Source organism: Lepisosteus platostomus, chromosome 18 (assembly GCF_059453375.1).
Source record: "Lepisosteus platostomus isolate fLepPlt1 chromosome 18, fLepPlt1.hap1, whole genome shotgun sequence".
In the NCBI taxonomy this organism is placed as follows: Eukaryota; Metazoa; Chordata; class Actinopteri; order Semionotiformes; family Lepisosteidae; genus Lepisosteus; species Lepisosteus platostomus.
In genome coordinates, this window is record NC_142628.1 from 9,200,008 (window position 1) to 9,220,054 (window position 20,047).

Here is a 20,047-nt window from a genome sequence, read left to right on the forward strand (position 1 = left end):
AAGGGATACAATTTGTATTACACATCTACTCAGCCATCATAGTGTAAAGCAATGGAAGTCTGGAAGAATGTAGGAACCATTGGCAGAGTAGCTGTTTTAATACTTTCTTGTAAATGGATCGATTTTGGCAGCTTTACTTTAGCTCAGTGGAGTCCCACTACAGCGTACCAGAATGCACTGCTGGTTTCTTTAGTCCTGGCTAGCCGAGGCCCAGCTGTCGCCCGTAGCCCCCCTCTTCGGAACTCAGACGGCTCCAAGTCATCTGCCTGCAGAGTGCCAGACTGGGTTCTTCTGATCCTGGGCCATAAATGGAGATTTTAATGACAATTCAGAAGGGATGACGGCAACCAAGGTCTCCCTCATCTCTATTACTCAAACTCATAATTCTCCATGACATAACGTTCTAAAAAAAACTATAAATACCCTTGTAAGCCTCTCTCTCCCTCTTGCTTCATCTTTCTGCTTCCCTCCTCCACCCAATTTCCATCTTTGCAGCTCCCCCTTGGTTATGATCTGCCTATGGCTAAGTGGTCGGCCATCAGCCGAGTGGGTTAAGGCAAAGCTTCGTACAGCCTAACTCCACAATAAACTATAAACATTCTTACACACAATTTCTTATTGGGTGAAGTTATTCTTCGCCAAGGGGAAAACAGCATACAATTGACAGACATGCAGTTTACAACTACTGTATATATTTCTTTTAATTTCAGATGTAAAGTAAAACCATTTGGCCCCCACGATCTCCCATTATCTCTCACCCCCTCCACAGATCTCTGCTTGGGAATGTGTAAAATAAGAAATAAGAAAGCCCCTGCAGTCCCCAGCAATGCCACGAGAGGGAATGTGGAGGCTCCCAGTGCTCTGCTAGCAACATCTGAGCTGCCTGCAGACCAGACAACCAGGTTCATTTCTGCTGCTGCCAAAGAGGCCCCAGTAAGAATCTATATCTAGCAAAACTACCCTGTGAGGTCAGGCAATATCCCCATTTAGAATAATGGACAAAGAAGACAAAAACATTTCTACAGCTTAACCCCTTTTAAAAAAGAAAAGGTGTTTTTTAAAAGAACAAAATGTTTGCTATACCTTTAAACTTTGGCTAACAAAATATTTGCCATAAAGTAATGTAGAGCTTATTAAAAAATGTCAAAACATAGAACAGTAATCCCCTACTTAGTTGTCAAAACAAATAACAAACCTCCCGCAAGTATGCACGCCTGCTTTACATTTATGTACTTGCTTAATTCATTTTGTGATGTATATGTGGTCATCCAAACTCACTTTCCCCAGAATTTCTTGATGCCTTTTGGATTTTTCTTGCTATCTGGGGAAACAGGAGACTGTTCTCCAGAGTCGACGCCAGACGACAGGGGTGAAAGATCAGACAAGGCCGTGTCCTCGGTTTTCTCTGTCTTTCCTTAGAAATAAAAAGAAATGTGTTCGTTTTCCATTTCTTTATTCAGACCACTCCACCCTTCAACACGTACACACACACATAGGGACAATGTAGAATAATGACCTAATCAGCACATCACTGAAAGGTGGAATCAACTGGTGAAACACATTTTGCTATCCTTTCAGTAAAATAAAAAGTACACCATTTTAAAACAAACTTCAATCCAAAAAGGCACACACAACTTGACTAATAACCCACCACTTCCAAAAAGATCTTGTTTCCCACGAGATCCTGGACATGGGCAGGCAATGAATGAAGCATACAGAGGAAATATTCAGTTACTGTTCAGTCATGTCAATATGTTCTTATTGTACAAAATAGGTACAATTATGCAAGAAGCAGAGCTCATTCATTAAAGGTTTTCAGCTACCAGCTTTCACTAATTCAGAGTTAATTAACAAAAAACAGTCATAAGAATGCCTTCATTTGTTACAAGTTACACATTAAAAAAACAGCAATTAGTGTGTTAATTTGAATTTCTTTTAAAAGCTTGGGTGGGTGAGTGCTATGCTTATGTAAATGAATCTATTATAATCCCTGCACCCTCCTTTGGCTTTCCTGTGTGTTGATATGAATCAGGTCTGTTTTAGAGTTACAGTAGATGTCTTAAGTCTTTAATATACAGTATTGATCCTCTGTACAAAGCCATAGCTGCAAAGTACAATACCTAAAGCTGGAGCACTGGCACTCCTGCTGCGATCTTCAGCCATTCCATTAAGCAGAAAGCACCACAAAAAGCAAAGAAGAAACACTAGCAAATTAAGGAGTAATGGAAAGCAAATATTGAGAACACAGACCCATGCAAATCCCTGGCAAGAGAAAGACTCGGAATAAAATTACAGTAGTTTATAAGACAGGTCAAAAGATTTCAGCTGTTTTTACAGCCTGTTTTAATTTAAATTTACACACAGTTTTGAATGTAGGTCATAATCTTTGGTACTGTATTTAGAAGTCAAATTCTGTAATTTAGAACAATGTTTAAAATAGAAATGTGATGATGTACTGCACTTTATGTGTCAGAATGACTTACATGATGACATTTTCTAAAGGATATAAATATATAGTATATATTCACATTGTGATCACGCACACAATAGTTTTTCTAGCAAAAAGGTGAAAAAGCTGACACACGATAATGCCATTAACACATAAAATTGGAAGAAAAGTTTAAAAGAGAATACTTTAGTCCACATAGGACAGCAATGTGTTATTTTAATGTAAAATCAAAGCTTAATTTGCTTTTTGAAAATGTTAATGCAGTTAAATCAGCGTTATTATTTATGGAAGCACTGCTCCTTAAATTTTATGTCCTTATAAAATACATCTGTGATTGAAGCACACACATATGATTCTGAACATTGTGCTGGACAGTGGTTAAGGCTCTGGCCTCAGATAAACCTATATTGGTACACTTTTGAGCAGGATACTTTAAACACATTGCTGCAGTAAAAGCCCCAGCTGTGCAAATGGGTAAAGATGAAAGTCGCTTAGGGTTAAAGCAACAGCCAAAAAATGAATAGTTGAACATTAAGATGTGCCTTTAAATACTGCTAAAACCTAATAATACCCAAACAAGAATTTCTGCATTTTCTTGATATTATTCATCTAAGTATTGTTCAAAGATTTCTTGTGCAAACAATTAATTTTGACATACTTAAGTTGAATTCATTGTCTGCTGCATCCTCTTCTGACTTCTGACTATCTGGTGACATATATTTCTCTTTGTCTCCATTTTGGTTAGAACGATACAGCTTCCCTGGTAAAGTCTGGTATTTGTTACTTTCTAAATGTTGTCGATTCTGTAAAAAAGTTAGATAGAAGTTAAAAGTATATAATATTTTGCATTACCTTACTGTATCATTCTCTCAGGAAAATACAACGTTCTTTACAAAAGGAGAATGAATAATTGCCAAAGTGTACAAAAAGACACCTGAAAAATTAAAATGAAAATATACTTATACATAACATATACAGTATATGGCTGACTCTGTTGTTTGATATTTATATACATGTACAACACAGATGCTTTCGTCTATCCTTCAAGTGTTTTAAATTAATTGCAAGAAAGAGAGAGCACTCAGCAGGTGAAGGGTTAAACATTAAGCTGAAAATTACATCATTCAATTAATGTACCTCTGTTGAAACAACAGGTTCTACTGGTTCCTCAACTACATGCTATGGGTTGGAAGGGTGGGAATGAAGGAACAGTCAGTGCATGTAATGAAGAGAACAGACACATGGTTAGTAAAATGATGAGAACAAGCGTTTAAAGATACAGTTAATGTGTACACAAATTATAATTAACACTTTACATACGTTAGCCACTTGCCACAAAATAAAGATTTGCTTTATTATAAATACAATATTAATTGAATTAAACTGTTAATAATTGTTGAATGCTGGAATGGATTTTTAAAACTAGGGCCTAGATCAGAAAAAATATATAATTCACCATTCAACTACAAATTGTAAACCTACTACGTGATGTTAAGATTCTTTTCAAAGCTGAAAGGCACTTTACATTTCTGTTGATTCAATATGTTAATGCATATACCTCCATTCTCCTTTCTATAGATTTCATAAAGCCTTAGACAACATGTTAGTTAGTAGATGGAGCTATTTGAGTGGAAGAAACACCAAGAATTTTCCCCAGTTAGAAGCCGTGTGCAGACAGATTATTTTAAGGGCGTGACAGGTTAACAGCAGGAAATAATGATCTACTTCTTTTACTGCAATCCCTTCCCATTACTGGTTATTCTGCAAGATGAAAACTGAAAATGCAAATTATTGCGGTGGTTAGTTTGATGTAACATTTTCACACTTATTTGTACCATTACAAAAATGTCCAACCTTTTGTAATGATCCACTTTGCAATTCTTCTAAACTGCTGGATAACATCCTTTGTTGAGGCCTAATAATTTAAATTGCACATAAAAAAAGTTGCAAGTTACAAAATAAAAAAATAATGAAATCATGAATATCCATTTTGATCCACGAATATACTAAATCAGGCTAATTTAAAATATATATGTGTTTATAGCCAGTATTATTTTTCAGTTGGAGAGAAAGGACTTATCTTCTCAAATCTCATGTCTGTAATAGCGCCTGTACTGAAAATAAACATGCTTTAGGCTTAAAGCATCCATATATTTATCAATTTTAATTCCAATCAATTTCCATTCTGGTGATTTATAAGCATAATTCATAATTAAGCCTGGCTTCTCAGCCAAAACGTTGTGTTTTCTCTCTTCTCTTTTCAGCATGGAATAAACCTATTACTTGCTCCTTTGCAGACTATGCATGCTGACGCAGCTGCCCACCTGAACTAATTCACAATTAATCAGTTGTTAATTAAACAAGTTTAAAATTAAAATTAAGTAAATCTTCAAGAATTGTTGTACAGGAATAGTACACAGGATAATATGAATTTAGCAACATCTTCAGTCACTTACAGTCAAACAAAAAACCTCCATTTAGGACAAGCCCAAGGGGGAGCAATACAGCTATCTTTTTACGTAGACTTTGGCTGCTGCTTTGTCAGATATTTCAGAGCTGCCAGCAGTAGTTACTCTGTTGATTTTACCTTACGAAGGGTTTTCATTTTAATCTGATATGGCAGTCATTGCTCAGCATTAACCAGGGTGACTTCTGTATTCAGGCCAGAGACATTAGAATGACAGGGCCCAAGCCATTTTTTTCTTGCTATTAATTAAACCAAATCACAACAAGTCAAAAGCACTCCATCACACTTTCAGTACTTGCCACTGTCCGTTTTCAAAGCTCTCTTCACTGGGGGAAAGTAATGGCCCTGGAGACAGACTTTTGCAGCTGGAAACACAGAGACAAAACAATGCTTTACATTAACTCCAGGTATTCAGGAAGAATTGACAGAAGAGGATTCTGTGATTTAATTGCTCATTAAGCCATAATGAAACATTAATATTCTAAAGACCATAAATAGTAAACTATTTTTGGACCCCTTTAGTTCACAAAGTCTCAAGATGGTTTTTCTTTCATGAGAACGTTACTGTTTTCAACCTTGATGAGCCTACCTGGGATTTGTGAAAACAATGTGATGATTCAATTGGAATTATATACAACCTGCACAGTCACAGAACAAGTGAGTCTCCTACATGTGTACACATGGTCAAAATAAGCTTTGGGTCTCATTACATAGGGAAAACCAAAAATAACAAAGAATTTCCCTTTCAAAGTTTGTAGGACAAACAAGCCTGTAGGAAAAATATAATTTTGTGCGTTCATCTCGATAAAGTTCGGCTGGTTACTGTTAACACATGAGAAAATACAGACTGGGAAAAGCCAGTGACTGTTGCTATACTACTCCACAAACTCCAGAGGCTTGAATATGCAGGGAAAATAATAGTTTCACCACTGCAGGCATGGAATGGCTTCGCTGGGTTAGAGGCAACAAGGTCATCTTTTAGTAGCCCAATACTGATGTGAATGACACGTCTGTCCCTGTTACTAATTTGGTTTTCCTTGACTAGAAGAGGGTAGTGCGGCTATGAAATGCTTTTTCTTTTCACATATGAATCACTCTGTGCTGTTGAAGAGCATGTCTCATTCTTGCTGCAGTTACAGCAGGCAAGGACAGGGGACATCTTTGTTCCCATACTGCCTTTTAGAGGTGTGTGGAGTGCAACAGTATAAACTTAGTTTCTGAAGTTCTTAACAAATTACAAAATTTGTTAGATAGCCAGCAGCTTTAGTACATTTTATTTTAATATGTGAGAAGCTAAATGTGCATAGCCCCCACCTCATTTTTGCGACTTCTTGCAGGATTAAATATTCATCAACAGTCTATAAGCAAGAATTAATTACTGCTGTGAAACATTTCTTAAAACCTCACTGATATCATTGCACTTCTTTACTGCAGCACTCAACGCTTCCAACTCATTAGTCTCTCTGTATCCGGACTCTTAAACCAGGCTCGGTCCTTTCATGCATCTGACCCTTTCTATACTAAGAGCAAGCTAATCTGCTGCTTAAGCACTGCTATCCTGTTTGTGCAATTACACTCTTTACTTCAATACAGTACTTGCCTGGTGTCCAGCTCCTTTTGTGTTGATGAGGGTGAAACCAGAATCGGTGAGGAGCCCCTGGAAGACATCTGTAAAGAAAGATAATAACGACAGTAAATCACATTGACTTGGTTCACCAGACAGTTTAAATAATACTTACAGAAATAGTAATATGGGAGAGGGGTGTGGGCCTCACCTCTGATCTGGCCTTTTCTGTGTGAGTCGTATGTGCTGGGTTTCTCATTTTCATATTCCCACTGAGTTCTTCCTCACTGCTGCCAGACAGAATTCTTTCACCTGAGCCTGCGAAAACCCACACAGTTACCTAGTGGTACTAAAGTATAACCCTTCTTAGTTTAAAGTTTGTTTTTCTGATTATGCAGGTGTATTTAAGTAGGTTTCTTACTTCTTAATACTTGTGCAGATAAAGAAATACGTATAATTTTTCTTAGATACAAGGTCCTGTACAATAATACAAATATTCTTTGGAAAATAATGTATAAAGACATTTTTCATGATTAAAGACTACATATATCCAGATAAATATATTGCACTAATATTTCATCCTTTAACTGGTCAGTGTGGAGATAAACAGGTAATATTTGAATGAGATAATGATACCTTGTGTTACTGCCATGACATCCTTTCTTTTTCTATATTGGTTTAAAAGAATTGTCAACTCCTCTATACGACGGTCCTGCAAAGCAATGTGCAGATTTCAGATCTCATAAAACAGGTTTAAAAATGATCATAAATGGGTTTTAAAGCTTCACTCCATTTTTTTTAAATACAGCTAAAATTTCCAAACTTGAGTTACCCTGTGTACACATTTAAATTTGTACAATTGCTTTCAGGTGCATACTGCATGAAAAACCTTGAAAAATCACCATTTTATATTGGTTACTAAATGTGTTTTTTTTTACTGGAAATTGTTCAAAGATTTAAAAACGATTGTTACAAGAATGATAAAGTATTATCATCAGTTCAAGTAACTAAATGTGCTTCACAAGAAAATAATACTTCTAGCACATTTAAGTTTGCATACATGTTTTTATTCAACTGCTTTTGGAAGCAATTTTATTAAAATAAGCCAGATGTGTCACGAAGAGTGTACTAATTATTTTCAGTTCTTCAAATTTTAAACAGACTGTCCAAATTTCTTTTTGGAAAACATGAACAATTCTAGTTGTTGAAGACAAATGGATGTGCAGGTTTCTTTCAATTGCTTTGTGCCTTGCATTAGACAGTTTCATGTTTCTCCTTTTTAATGATTTTTATGATTTACAGTAGTTTATTAGCAAGTGTCCCTGAGAAAAAAAAATCGGCTATTATGTTATGCATTGTGTCTTTCCTGTGCATAAAATAAATGATAGTGGCTAAGCAGTGACTGCTTATAGTGACTATATATTGTTGTCAGTGTAAATCAGAAGTGATTTGAAATTTGCCAATTGTTTACATGTAATAGTTCATCCAAAAGCATGCTATGAGGCAGTAAAAATTGCATTCAGCTGGAGACTTGTGAAATTCATGCAAAGCCAGTTTAACGAGCACAATTTAAGTATCCATACCAATTATATTCCAATACATATACTGTGGCAAAGTTTCCTGTAATAAACTATAACTATGAAACTATGGTAACATTTCCCTTGTTAAAATAACTAAAAAAGAAAGAGGATTTCCTATATTTAAGATTGTCAGTATATGCTTTTCAATTTGCCAGCAATTAATAAGATTTTTAATGGAAAGCAACATGATGATTGAAAACAATGGGAAAAAGCAGAGACTTGCAAATGACAAGCTCATAAGGATTTGCTCCCCAAACTTTCAGAAACCCCTTAATCCCTAACTGTTCCAACCACTTATTGTTTGTATAAAACCTTGAGGTGTTGCTTGGATAGGTTTAGATGCTATTGGAGGACTCTGAGGCATTAGTTTCTCTTTGCTTAATAACCAATATACCAATTTAATTAACACTCAATGAAGCCACAGGTGTGTTTAATTTTGCAGTTTATGTTAGTTTTTCTCTTTGCTTACTAACCAAGGACTTAATGTATATCTAAGATTGGTGTTTAACTTTGCAGCTGATTTTAGTTTGCCTCTGCTTAATAACCAAAAGTCTTAATGAACACTTTAGGTTACTACAGGTGTGTTTCTTTGTAGTTGATTTTGCTCACAGTTGCCTGTGGGAGGAAGAGTGGAGCTGTTTTTACTTATAATTTCTATCTTAGAAATTCTATCATTTCATTTCTTTCTAACATTATAACATTTGACCTTAAAGAATTCACATGATCTCAAGTCAGTTCTTTAACCTGCTTTGAATGAAAGTGAATATTAGGTAAACTTTTTACTAAATAAAGATGCACAAAACAGGCCTTCAAATATAAAGAGCCCTGCAGCTGAAAAGGGAGTATTTTTGTGTGTGTGCTCACCAGTGGACACAGATAATGAGAAAGTGACTTTTCAAGAAGGCTTGGATCCGGGGTGAAGAATTCCCGAAGTAAGTGATAGAGTTGTTTTTTTTTAATTTATGGTTGGCTGGATCTTGTCCTGTATTTGTGCATATAGGTACATTCTTTTTTGGAGCAGAAATGCCTGACATTTTTTATGGTTCTTTTTTGTAATTTTAAAGTATTAATGTTAAACTGTCTTGGCACACAGTATAAGGTGTTGTTTTTTAGAAATGTCCATTCTATTTGGTGGATGTATGAAAACTAAGCTTACTCTAATTTTAATAGCTTAACATGGGTGATGATATTTTTCAATTCAAGTCTTTCAAATGAATATTTGTATATATATATTATCCACATACTGTAGACCACTAGTGAAAATAATAATTTAGCAGATGCTTAAATTACTAGTTCTAACTGTGTACATCGAGATTTCTTATTGAGGTCCAAACCAACACCCACAAGAAAAGCTTATCAAGACTTAGATATGTCACATTTCTGAGACCAGTTACAACTGTCCCAAATTTTACTTACCTTTTCTTCATTTGCTGTTAGCAAGGAATCCATGCCTATTTTCAGTCGTTGTAGTTCCTGATCTAAAAGAAAATGGATCAATTAATGAATGCTTTTTTTAGTGTAGAAGGTAGATTCTAAAACTAAATCGTATGAATTGGAAATGTGTCTCTGTTGTTTAGATTACTCATGCATTTAATTATTGATTATTTTTGAGGGGTTGTCTAAATGCCAAGAGTTTGTATCCTGAGGGTAAGGGAAGAAGCGTTTTCAGTTATGAGGGAAAAGGAGGGAGTGTTCTTTTTCTTCCTTTTACTTTAATAGATTGGAGAGTTAGGAGAGTAAGCGGTGCAGTATGATTTTTAGCAAGACATGGAGATTCTGTATTTTAAATAATATTTGAGATCTTTCATTGAACATCTCATCTCGGTCCATGTTCTTCTGTCTATATTAAAATATCTGGATCTCAAAAGCCAACCTCACTCTTTTCATGAAGTTGCATTGTCCAGACTCTTCCCACTGGTCATGTATTGCAATGGTTAAGAAGATCCATAATGTTGATGTGGTCACAGCTAAGCAAACAGAGTGGAAATATATGGAAGCAAACAGATGTGGTGGGGCCATTCAGATTCATGACAACAGTTAAAAACAGAAGCAAATCTAAGTCTGGTCTGCATCTAAAGGTTGAGTATCTTTTGCTTTCAAACACCACAAGATTGTAGTTAAAAAATTCCATTGGGCTTAAAATATCTAGTTATGGATTAGATAACTGCGGCCCCCCACTTCTTCTGAAAATGTGTTTGCTTCACGCAGGCAGAAATGTGCAAGGCAGCTGAAACAGCACTTTGGAATAGCTTGGATGCTGCAGTGAAAAGCAGGGCAGATGTTCATCGGTAACAAAGCCGTTGATTTGGTGGGATGTAAGCATCATAGTAAGGCCACAAGAGAATCTAAAGGCTTACGTTTTTCTTTCAGCCTTCTCCTATACATCTCCTCTATGATGGTAGCGTTGTAGGAAGTAAAATGAAGGAGGATGGGAAAAAGTCACCGTTAGGAATGATCTCAAACAAATTATATAAACATGCAAACCAGAGATGGATAAGATGCTCCCTAAGCCTGGCTCCAGGTGACCTAATGAAAGATGTCTGTTTAGGTATACTCCTGTAAAGTGTCAGGTTCCAGCTTATCTAGCGTAGCTGCAGGCTCTGACACTTCCCAGGTCTGAGATGAATATTACTGACATGTTTATCTCTTTCATCTCTAGTAGGAGTAATTTCTTAATGTGTATCCTATTATTACAAAGAAGCAGAAAAGTATAACCTTTCTGTTCGCCAACAACAAAAAGTTGTTGGATACTTGCTGGTTATATTAAGAATGATTTTCAGGTGTGATGTAATTTGTACATTACACCTGAAAAGCACAGAGCTCTATTTGAATTTCACTTGTGTTTTTCTTTCACAAAAGATTTAATACTGAATCTAATCTTGATAAAAGTAGATTTGCTGTTCTGGTTGACAGAGCTATGGTTGGAGCTATTTGTATTTTATAAACAAACTGTGAAATTACAGTCATGAAACCGTGTGCTTTGTTATATAAATTTGAAATTTATTTAATTGTCTGTGGTACCTTGGTCTTTTAAAAAGTCTAATGTGATTGTTAGCAAAAAATCATTCAAGGTCATGCATTAAAAAATTTTTTTGCTTTATCATTACCTCTTTCTGTATTGTCATTTGACACTGGAACTCGTGACATTAGTTGACTCTGCAGGCGTTCAATTTCAGCATCTTTGGCAGCAAGTAACTGCTGAAGGTCTGCTATTTCTGCCTGTAACACAGATGAATATTATTTTACCTTCTCTACATGTAGTAAAAAGTTCTGGATATTATTTAAGGCAGGGAAGAGACTTATGTTTTCCTATTATGCCCTGTAAAATTACTGTGATTGATAATTTAGTGGTTGGTGCTACGTTTTTAACCATTTAAGTGTTACTTTAAAGGTTATGTTAGAAGATGCATTTTAAAAAAGAAGGATACTTTCTGAAAAGCATAATTTCTTCATGGCAGAACAGTATTTTATGGGTAATTCTGTGGAAATTAAAAAAACTTTACTGCATTCTATGGTTCAGGGAGGGGAGTGTGTGTGAGGGGGGAGTTGTGGGCTCTAAAGTTGGAAGGAGAATAAAAGGACATTGTAAGGTTTTTCTGTAAGTAAAAAATCATGTATTGTAACAAAAAAGTGTTTACATGTGGAAGCAAAACTGGAGTTAAAAAATTGTTTTTTTTTTTTTTTAAATCCCCGCTATTGTCATGCAGAATAAATAGGAAGGTGCACAGTCCAAGCACTGCACATAAATGAAGACAAAGATTTCATCATTAAGGAATTAGGTTGCTTAATGCATAGGAGAGGAAAAGTAATTAACAAAGTACCGTTAAAATTATATACTGTACATGCATAATAAGGAACCTCACTTAACCAATTATATCTAAAATCAAATGCACACTTAAACATATTTGTGAAATCAGTAATAGGTACTGATTAATTTTGTTTCCTATGTCTATTGCTGACCACAAGGTGTTTGCTTGGAAAAAATACCAGTGGTAGTAGCCTCCTAAAAGGAGCCAGTAGGGATTCATAAACTAGCCTTGATTACTTAAGGTAGTATGTCTTTCCTTCAGCAGAAGTTAGAGATCCTTTGTATCAACGAAGAACTCTTCATTGGACTCATTTTTGTAAGGGAAACTTACATAAAATATTTATAAGCCATGAATTCCGTAAGAATGTCTATGACTTGGAGAATAATAACTGGGAGATTTCTACAATTTTTTTACAAATACATTTTTTGCCAAGTTAAATTCAAAAGCTTGAAGTCTCGCATTGCAAAATGGAAATTTTTAAGTGTGTTTTTCTTTCTGTTTAAGGATGAATTTTAAAGAAACCTGTCAACTTAATATTATGATTTGAGAACCTAAACATGGCAAGTGACTAGTAGATTATGTGAGGAAGTAAATTAAGTACCATTAAGTACTTTAAAAAATCACAAAGTATTCTTTACAAGCAGGAAAACAAAAACACTCTAGTTCTTGTAATAACAAAACTTATTTCCATTGTGTCTGGAATTGGATGAGTGAGATTCCACTGACAAAACACTAAAATTGAAAGAAAATGACCACAAAAAAAGCCAACACAATACTTAAGAGCAAAACATCAGAGTTGCCCAAGTAATCTGATGAGCAAGAAAAAGCACCTGAGCAGTTCTGCATTTGTCCTCCCAGTGTTGTTTCTCTACCTGCATGTGTTCAACTGTGAGTTTCAGGCTAGAGAGCTTGGTCATTAAGGACTGGTAACAGACATGGAGAGAATAAGAAATTGAAAGCTAGAAAGAAAGAGAGTCAGAATGATGGCATGTAAGCTAAAAGAAAGGAACATCATAACCTACAAGCAATATAGCTAAGAGCAAAGCCAATAAATATGAAGTTCTAGTTTAAAAAAAAAGAAATTGTGAAATTTTAATTTCAAAATGTGATTTTTTTGTTGTTGTTGAGTGTTGTGGTGATTATTTAAAATGGCAGAAATCTTTAAAAATACTACCCCTTCAACTGTAAATGTGCAAATTAAGAAAATTGCTATAAAAACCCTGATATACCCTCTTCGTTGGCAATTGACACATTTATGCCCACCTTTGTTGCTTTCAGTTTTTTTTCATACTGGCATTTTTCTCCCTCCAGTTCATCCACTTTGCTCTGCAGGACTCTCAGTTCCTGCAGCAGGCCCTGAAAACATTAGGAAATCTGCTAGGCATTCTCCTTTGAGCTCTTACAAGGAGGAAAAACATGGTTCAAACAAAGAAACCACCTCACCCATTAGTGATCTAGATGCAACTACATTGCACTTTTAATCTCAGAACATTTGAGGGGTGCTTTTTTTGAGGAAATTGATCAACAACAGCTTTGGAATTTCTTTAAAATCAAGCAGGGCTTCTCATAATGCAGTTAGAATGTCTACTTATGAAAGGGAATTGGAGGCTATTCAAAATCACACAAACCACAGAGTAATATTTAGAACTTTTAGTCACCTCTTACAAGGGCTTTGCTCTCCAGTTACAGTAATGTGTAAAAGAGCAGAGCAGAAGGCAGAACCTGAAATTAAACATTTTTGTGGGGTGCAGGCTGAAATGAATGCAGTGAAAGAGTTAAGTTTCTGAATTAGCATCATGCCTTCCCCCCCCAGTCTTAATTCCAACAACTGTCTTATCTTTTATGAATGTATAGTCTGTGTGAGTTTTGCATAGCTTTTCATGAACTGCACTTTTTTTAAACCAACTGCTTTATTCCACTACAACAAAGGACCATAAATAGTTGGATAAATGCTGATAGTGGATTTTCGGGTAATGTCCCAGATCTTTCCGCATTTAGCGACGCTCAAGAGGTCAGTGACGAGCTGCTGATGATGTTCCTGATTTTTTACACCCCATGTAATGCATTAGATGCTTAGCCAGTTGTGCACCACTCACAATTGTTAACAGTAAAGGTTCTGTGCTTTTTGGTCACTGAGTGTCTTACTCTTGCTGGAATTCTGCATGTTTTTGCCAGCTCACCATAGAGATGAACATGGTGTCTGAAGCCACCCTTAAATCAATCAGCGCGCAAGACGGATCTTTGAATTGCTATTGCTTGGAGAGCTAAAAAAGGTTTGCTTTCTCTGATCCTTCTAAATAAACAGTGCTTCTTTTGATGCAAACCTCTGGTTAAGTAAGACAGTAGTTTTTCCTCATTCTGGAGACTTTGTGGTAATAAGCACCACTTGTATGAGTAACGGAAGTTTTGCTGAAAATGTACTTTTCTTTAATGTATGTATTCTTGTTGGGGAAAAAAGTTGGGTATTGGCTATCAATTTCAATCCTGGCTTAGGGGGGCAACTTCAAATACCACGTACTCCAGACTGGAGCCAGGTTGATAAAGATGTGTGGAATTCCAGCAGAAGTAGGACTTGCAGTATTTCTTGACGATCCACTCCCAAAAATCATCTAGGAAACGGTGTAAAATTTTTAACTTCATTAAACCTAATACCGACAGACAATGAGTTATGTTGCCCATGCCCATGAGTGATGGCTCAAAATTCTCTTAAAAAAACTAGAAAACTGATGAGTGAGACTTCACGGCTGTGTCCGTTTTACAGCATTTGAATTTCTAATAGTAGATTTCAGTCAAGCTGTAATCATTCTCTACTTGGCTTTTATTTTTCTGAAGCAGTTTTAAAGTGTGCAAAATTAGCATTGCACGTGTTGGATGATGTTGCTCCTCAAGGGTCAAATGTTTCATCAGTGCAGTACTATCAGATCTTTGAGCCATCTCATTATTGAAGGAAAGCCCACGGAAAATGACCAGATTTCACATATAAGCACACAACATACTGTACATGCAAATATCCTAAGGCTTAAGTGAGATTGTTTTGGGGGTGGGGGTGGGAATGGGATACCTAAATAATATGTCAGGTAATAATAAGTGATTGCTTTTCAATTTATTCAGAATCCTGGTGATCACATATTATTTAGGCACTCCAGATAGGCTATTAGTATGAGAACGCAGATCTTCCAAAAGAGAAAAGTTATTTGAACAGGACTCTTAAGTGGTTAGGTCAAGCAGGGCGTGCATCTGTTCGTGCACAAAGATTTGCCTACATTCTCTCCTCTACAGCGACAGCAGTCTTCAGTGTTTGAGCTGCCTAAGTTTGTGTCTGTGCTGTGGTGTGGTTCCTTAGCTTTAGTATCAGGATTATTTTCCAGTGCCTTTTTCTCCTGGATTCTCGTATTGATCTCCTGCTGAAACTTACACATCTGCTCCTGTAGCTCACTAATCAGATTTACAACACACTGAAGGAGAGAGACAGACAGACAGATGGGTAAAGATAAAAAAAAAAAAGTGAAACAGGGGAAAAACCAGAATCAAATGAAACTGAAAAATTAGTTCTGATCAGTTCAACTTATATCCTGTTAACAAAGGTAAAATCTGAACCATTTTGAAGTATTACGACAATCTCTAACAGTATCTGGTGGTAAAAGATCTGTTCCCAAATACTGTGAAATTGCATATAATAAACATTAAAACTAAAATTAAGATTTATTGAGTAGTGTAAACTGATAAAAATGTACTGCTTAGGTGGATATAATCTTTACTTTTCTGACCAACATAGACTGTGTATCTGTGATCCCTGGACAGAGGTGAATTTGAAGACTACTAAAACAGATCAGTAACGTTTTATTTCCATTCGAGATATGTTGGAGGGCAGCCCAAGTGACATTGTTTGTACAGTTGCCAGGTTTACTTTGCAGGGTTAATTTCAGGGCAGCAAAGATTTAGCAGAGATCTCACGGCTGGGCCCCATCGGGATGGAGCTTAATGGAATGGGATCAGCTGAAAAAAACATCTGAAGTTATGAATGCTTGGGAGTTAAAAGATCCCACAGGGGCTTTAAAATCAAATGCCATACTATCACAGAAAAACAGATATTTGCCAGTGTTTTTACTGGTATGTTTAATGCTGGCCACAACACAAATGACTCTTGACTCATTGCAACATCGTGGAGGGTAAAAAGAAAGTGGCAGCGTTTTACTATAAATATTCCTAATCGCTCCAGGCGGAGTTTTCAGATATTGCTTTGTAATTATTAAATGTACAACACTCACTCTCCACATTCAGGAACTAGGACTGGGGTCTTGTTCTTACTTCATGCAGGGCATAGTGTCTTTTTGTTTTTGTTCTTTAAAAGCTCTGTTACACTCCTAATCTAGTTAAATGAATTTGTATAATAGTTCTAACCAGGCTCTGGGGTGTTTTATATGTAACTCTGCCGTTTAATAAAGAGAATGCTTTGAGTAATAAAATGTGTAACACATTAAGAAAAACTCACGTCTAAGAAAAGTAGGTTATTCAACTGACTACTTGGGATGGAATTAAAACTAGATGACACCAGGTGTGGAGGGAATTGGCTTTGAGACTCCTCAAGCAGAGCGACAAAGACATGTGCAGAATATCCTTTTGTTGTGAAACTTGTTCATGAACATGGCTTTCTTCTGAAAATAGAAATAAGGGCTAGCAATAACAAGCCATGGCAGTTTTCCTGAGTGAAAGTGCTCTTTGGAATGTTTGAAACTCATTTTTGCCAATCCGATCACTGACGAGGAGTACAGCTGCCACGTACAGTGCGGGAGACTAGTGATTGCCGACCGGTGCAGACTGGGCTGAGTGGAAGTCCAGTTATATACTGTAGGTCGCAAGAGGAACAATGACCTTATTTGACAAATAAGCACTTAAGTACTTTTATGTAGCAGAAAAAAAAACAAATATAAATTATTCTGCCCTATTTAAAAATGCAGATGTTAAAACGTCATTGCAGGTTGCATGGAAAGATCTCAAATTATAACCATCCCCTTAAAAAAGAGCAGACGTAACATTTTCCTCTATTCTATGATTTCATTTCTGCACACTGTTCTTGACTTTGTCCTCTCTATGGAAATTTAAAACAAAAATACAGTATGTTGGAATATAAATCTTGATCCTGTCCTTTTCTGTACGTAAAACTTATTCTCATTTTATTTCATTTTACATGTACTGCACATTGCTCAGAAAAAAAATCTCAAATCTGTTTTATTAACCTGAATATTAGTCATTGCTCTCTAAATATCCCTGGACCTTGCATTTTTATACGGTAATGAATACCATCCTATCTTAACTTCTCATTGTCATTTCAGAATTGTCACATTTCTTATTCTGGCAGTTCCCACAGTTACTTATCAATCCATCTCTCTCCCCAGGGGAGATTTAGACGATGTGGTTTTTGAAAAATTTAGTTCATTAATGGATTTAAGTCATGGGTGGCCAGTTGTGGTTCTTGAGAGCTATGGTGCATTGGCGTTTACATTTCAAATAATCTCCAGCTGGGCGGAGCGGTGGCTCTGTGGCTAACGATCTGCGCCTGTGACTGGAAGGTTGCCGGTTCAAATCCCGCGGCCGGCAGAGGAATCCTACTCTGTTGGGCCCCTGAGCAAGGCCCTTAACCCAAACTGCTCCAGGGGCGCCGTACAATGGCAGACCCTGCGCTCTGTCCCCAAGCTTCTCTCCCTGTCTGTGTGTCTGTGTCTCCATGGAGAAAAGCTGGGGTATGCGAAAAGACGAATTCCTAATGCAAGAAATTGTATAGGGCTAATAAAGAAACATTACATTACAGTTGACCCGGCTGATTCATTTGCCTAAGTCTTTCAAAAGCGACTTTGAAAGTGACTTTCAAAGCATGCTGGTCTTTTAGGATCTTGGTCTGCCATCCTTTGATTAAATCATTCTTTAACAATTAATATTACTAAAGCAAGCCAAACTCTACGGTGTGGTTTGAGTTAATCTGCAAGACGGGCAGATAACCATTCAGCTCCTGGAAAGTGATTCATTTCTCTGCTGTGAATCCATACTCCTTTCAGTAAACACAAAAAGCTTCAAGTGACTGCTTTCTATGCTCGTAAGTGAGGCAATCCAAATGCTTCCCCTCCTACTGCCCCGGTGTAAAGAAGCAATGTAAATTTCCAAATAATTATACGAGTGCCTTTTCAAGCAGCCGAAAGTCAAACCAGTAATGCATTAGCCTTGTAAAATAAGAATTAAATGGACAATACATGAGCCATCACAATATAAAGCACTTGAAATTAATGGAAATTGTTTTAATTAACCACTTTGCCTTGCTGTAGATCTACTCTAGAATGGGACGAAGAGCCCTACTTCTGCTCCTTATGAAGTAGCTAGACAACTGAACTACATACCAACCAAGCTTGGCATGTGGAAGGAAACTGAAGCACCCAGAGAAAATCCATGTAAAGTCACAGAATAGACTGTAGAGCATACAGTCGACCTCCATACCACTACTGCCCCCTATTTTAAACACTTTTAAAAGTGCTCGTGTTTAGATTATGACCTAAAAGGGTCATGATTTGGACTTCTGCCCTGTGATTTCTGCAGACCTTCACGTTAAGAATGATTGGCTAGATTACAGCCTACGCTTTGTCACACAGTGTATGAATGGGACGTGATTAATGTCAGGATATTGACTTGCAGACAGAAGGGATCCTGTCTGACAAGTGATGAGTCAGGAAGAATCCCTGTGTGTGGCCATGTGTACCATGGGCAGCAGTCTGGTTAGAGCCAGCAAAGTCAAGCTCTTGGACCCCTTTGAGAATGTGTTTTATGGTAGCTAACTGACCCTTGGCAGTTAGTAATTGATCTGACTGTGATTTGCAGGACATCAAAGGCCCCTGTATTGAGAGGTGGCTGTAATTTAGGAAACAGCACCTTTTAAAGGTTGACATATACCTGTAACACACCCAGCCTAATTACTAAATGGCTCATAAAAATGAACTGGGACTAAAACCTTTTGTTAACGTGAAGATTAAATATTTAATGACATAGGAAGCTTACATAGGTCCATTACATTTTTTTAATTCATTTGAAATTTTCATACTTGGCAACAAAGCCAGTGTTCAATTTAGATTTTTTGCGTACTGCCAAAACAATTGAAACCAAATTTCCTTTTTAAGTGTTTACTTGGTGTACAAGTAAATGTTCTGAACTAGTATTAAGTCTTGAGCTTCAACTGAAAATCAACATCTGTGCAAACTAAATGTTTGCTTGGGGTGTGGTATATGCATTTAATGTTCACACAAACAGGAGCATAATTCCAAGAAAATGAAAAACCGTCTGGTAACGGGGTCAGAATTCCCAGCTGCCTAAATGTCACCTGCTACCAACGGAATGTTATTTTTGTGAACACTCCTGTCATTCCAAACTGGTTTTAACTTACAAAAGGAATCTATGATAGAGTGTAAGGGATCACAACACCACAACTTGTTTAACAGGATTTTGGACGTTTGTGGAAAAACTGCAAATTTAAAAACTTTCATAAATGAAATGTAAAACACCTTTTCATTGTATTTCTTTGAAATTCTGAGCTCCTTCACGGTTTTGTTTGTCTTACAGTCTAGCCACTGAGATTATAGTTTCGTTCTCATTAATCCTTTTCTCGAAGGGAATTCACTGTACAACATACCTCAGCTTTGTGCTGTTTGTCCTCACAGCCATTCTGTTCCTTCTCCATTCCAACTAGTTTCAGTTTCAGATATGAAACTTCATCCATAAGATCCAATTTCTGAGTTTCCAGGGACGTTCTGCTCAGCAACTCCTACCACATGAGACAAAACAGTTCAATGTCTTCCTCCGCAGAGTACAAAGTCTATCAAACAAACCTTTCATCTAGGATCCACAACTTCTAAATATAAACTGCTATGGACTCTATTTATATTTTCACTGTCGCTGTCTGACATGCAAACAACCAAGCTAGAGTGCATTTGCACACTTCCTTCTGAGGCACACAACCTTTCTGAGCTAAAACAAATTGTGAGAAAGATTCAGTTATAGCAGAAGTACCATGTTCCTTTTGCTTCATAATCTTAACTATTTAAAAAATTTTAAATATTGTGTACATATCCACAAAGTTAAAATAATAATTTAGGTGCTTGTAAAATAATTGATTCAACTGATACTGGTACTAAAAGTAGA

General features: G+C 36.5%; 1 protein-coding gene across 19 annotated transcripts in view; it reads right to left on the reverse strand.

Annotated features, from left to right (window-relative positions):
- Nucleotides 1–20,047, reverse strand: part of ppfibp2b (PPFIA binding protein 2b) — a 62,654-nt gene that overhangs the window by 7,562 nt on the left and 35,045 nt on the right. For 7 of the 19 annotated variants that reach the window (XM_088611762.1, XM_088611746.1, XM_088611747.1 and 4 more), the window contains 18 exons: nt 19,539–19,670; nt 15,133–15,324; nt 13,133–13,225; nt 12,700–12,828; nt 11,168–11,279; nt 10,418–10,450; nt 9,477–9,538; nt 7,117–7,192; nt 6,692–6,798; nt 6,517–6,584; nt 5,216–5,281; nt 4,304–4,364; nt 3,587–3,628; nt 3,108–3,252; nt 2,121–2,153; nt 1,652–1,684; nt 1,279–1,414; nt 169–297 (listed from right to left, as the gene is read on the reverse strand). In XM_088611762.1, coding sequence (XP_088467888.1) covers nt 169–297; nt 1,279–1,414; nt 1,652–1,684; nt 2,121–2,153; nt 3,108–3,252; nt 3,587–3,628; nt 4,304–4,364; nt 5,216–5,281; nt 6,517–6,584; nt 6,692–6,798; nt 7,117–7,192; nt 9,477–9,538; nt 10,418–10,450; nt 11,168–11,279; nt 12,700–12,828; nt 13,133–13,225; nt 15,133–15,324; nt 19,539–19,670 — 1,649 coding nt within the window. The remainder of the gene's footprint in view (nt 1–168; nt 298–1,278; nt 1,415–1,651; nt 1,685–2,120; nt 2,154–3,107; nt 3,253–3,586; nt 3,629–4,303; nt 4,365–5,215; nt 5,282–6,516; nt 6,585–6,691; nt 6,799–7,116; nt 7,193–9,476; nt 9,539–10,417; nt 10,451–11,167; nt 11,280–12,699; nt 12,829–13,132; nt 13,226–15,132; nt 15,325–19,538; nt 19,671–20,047) is intronic. The other 12 variants (XM_088611763.1, XM_088611755.1, XM_088611764.1 and 9 more) reach the window with 9 other exon arrangements.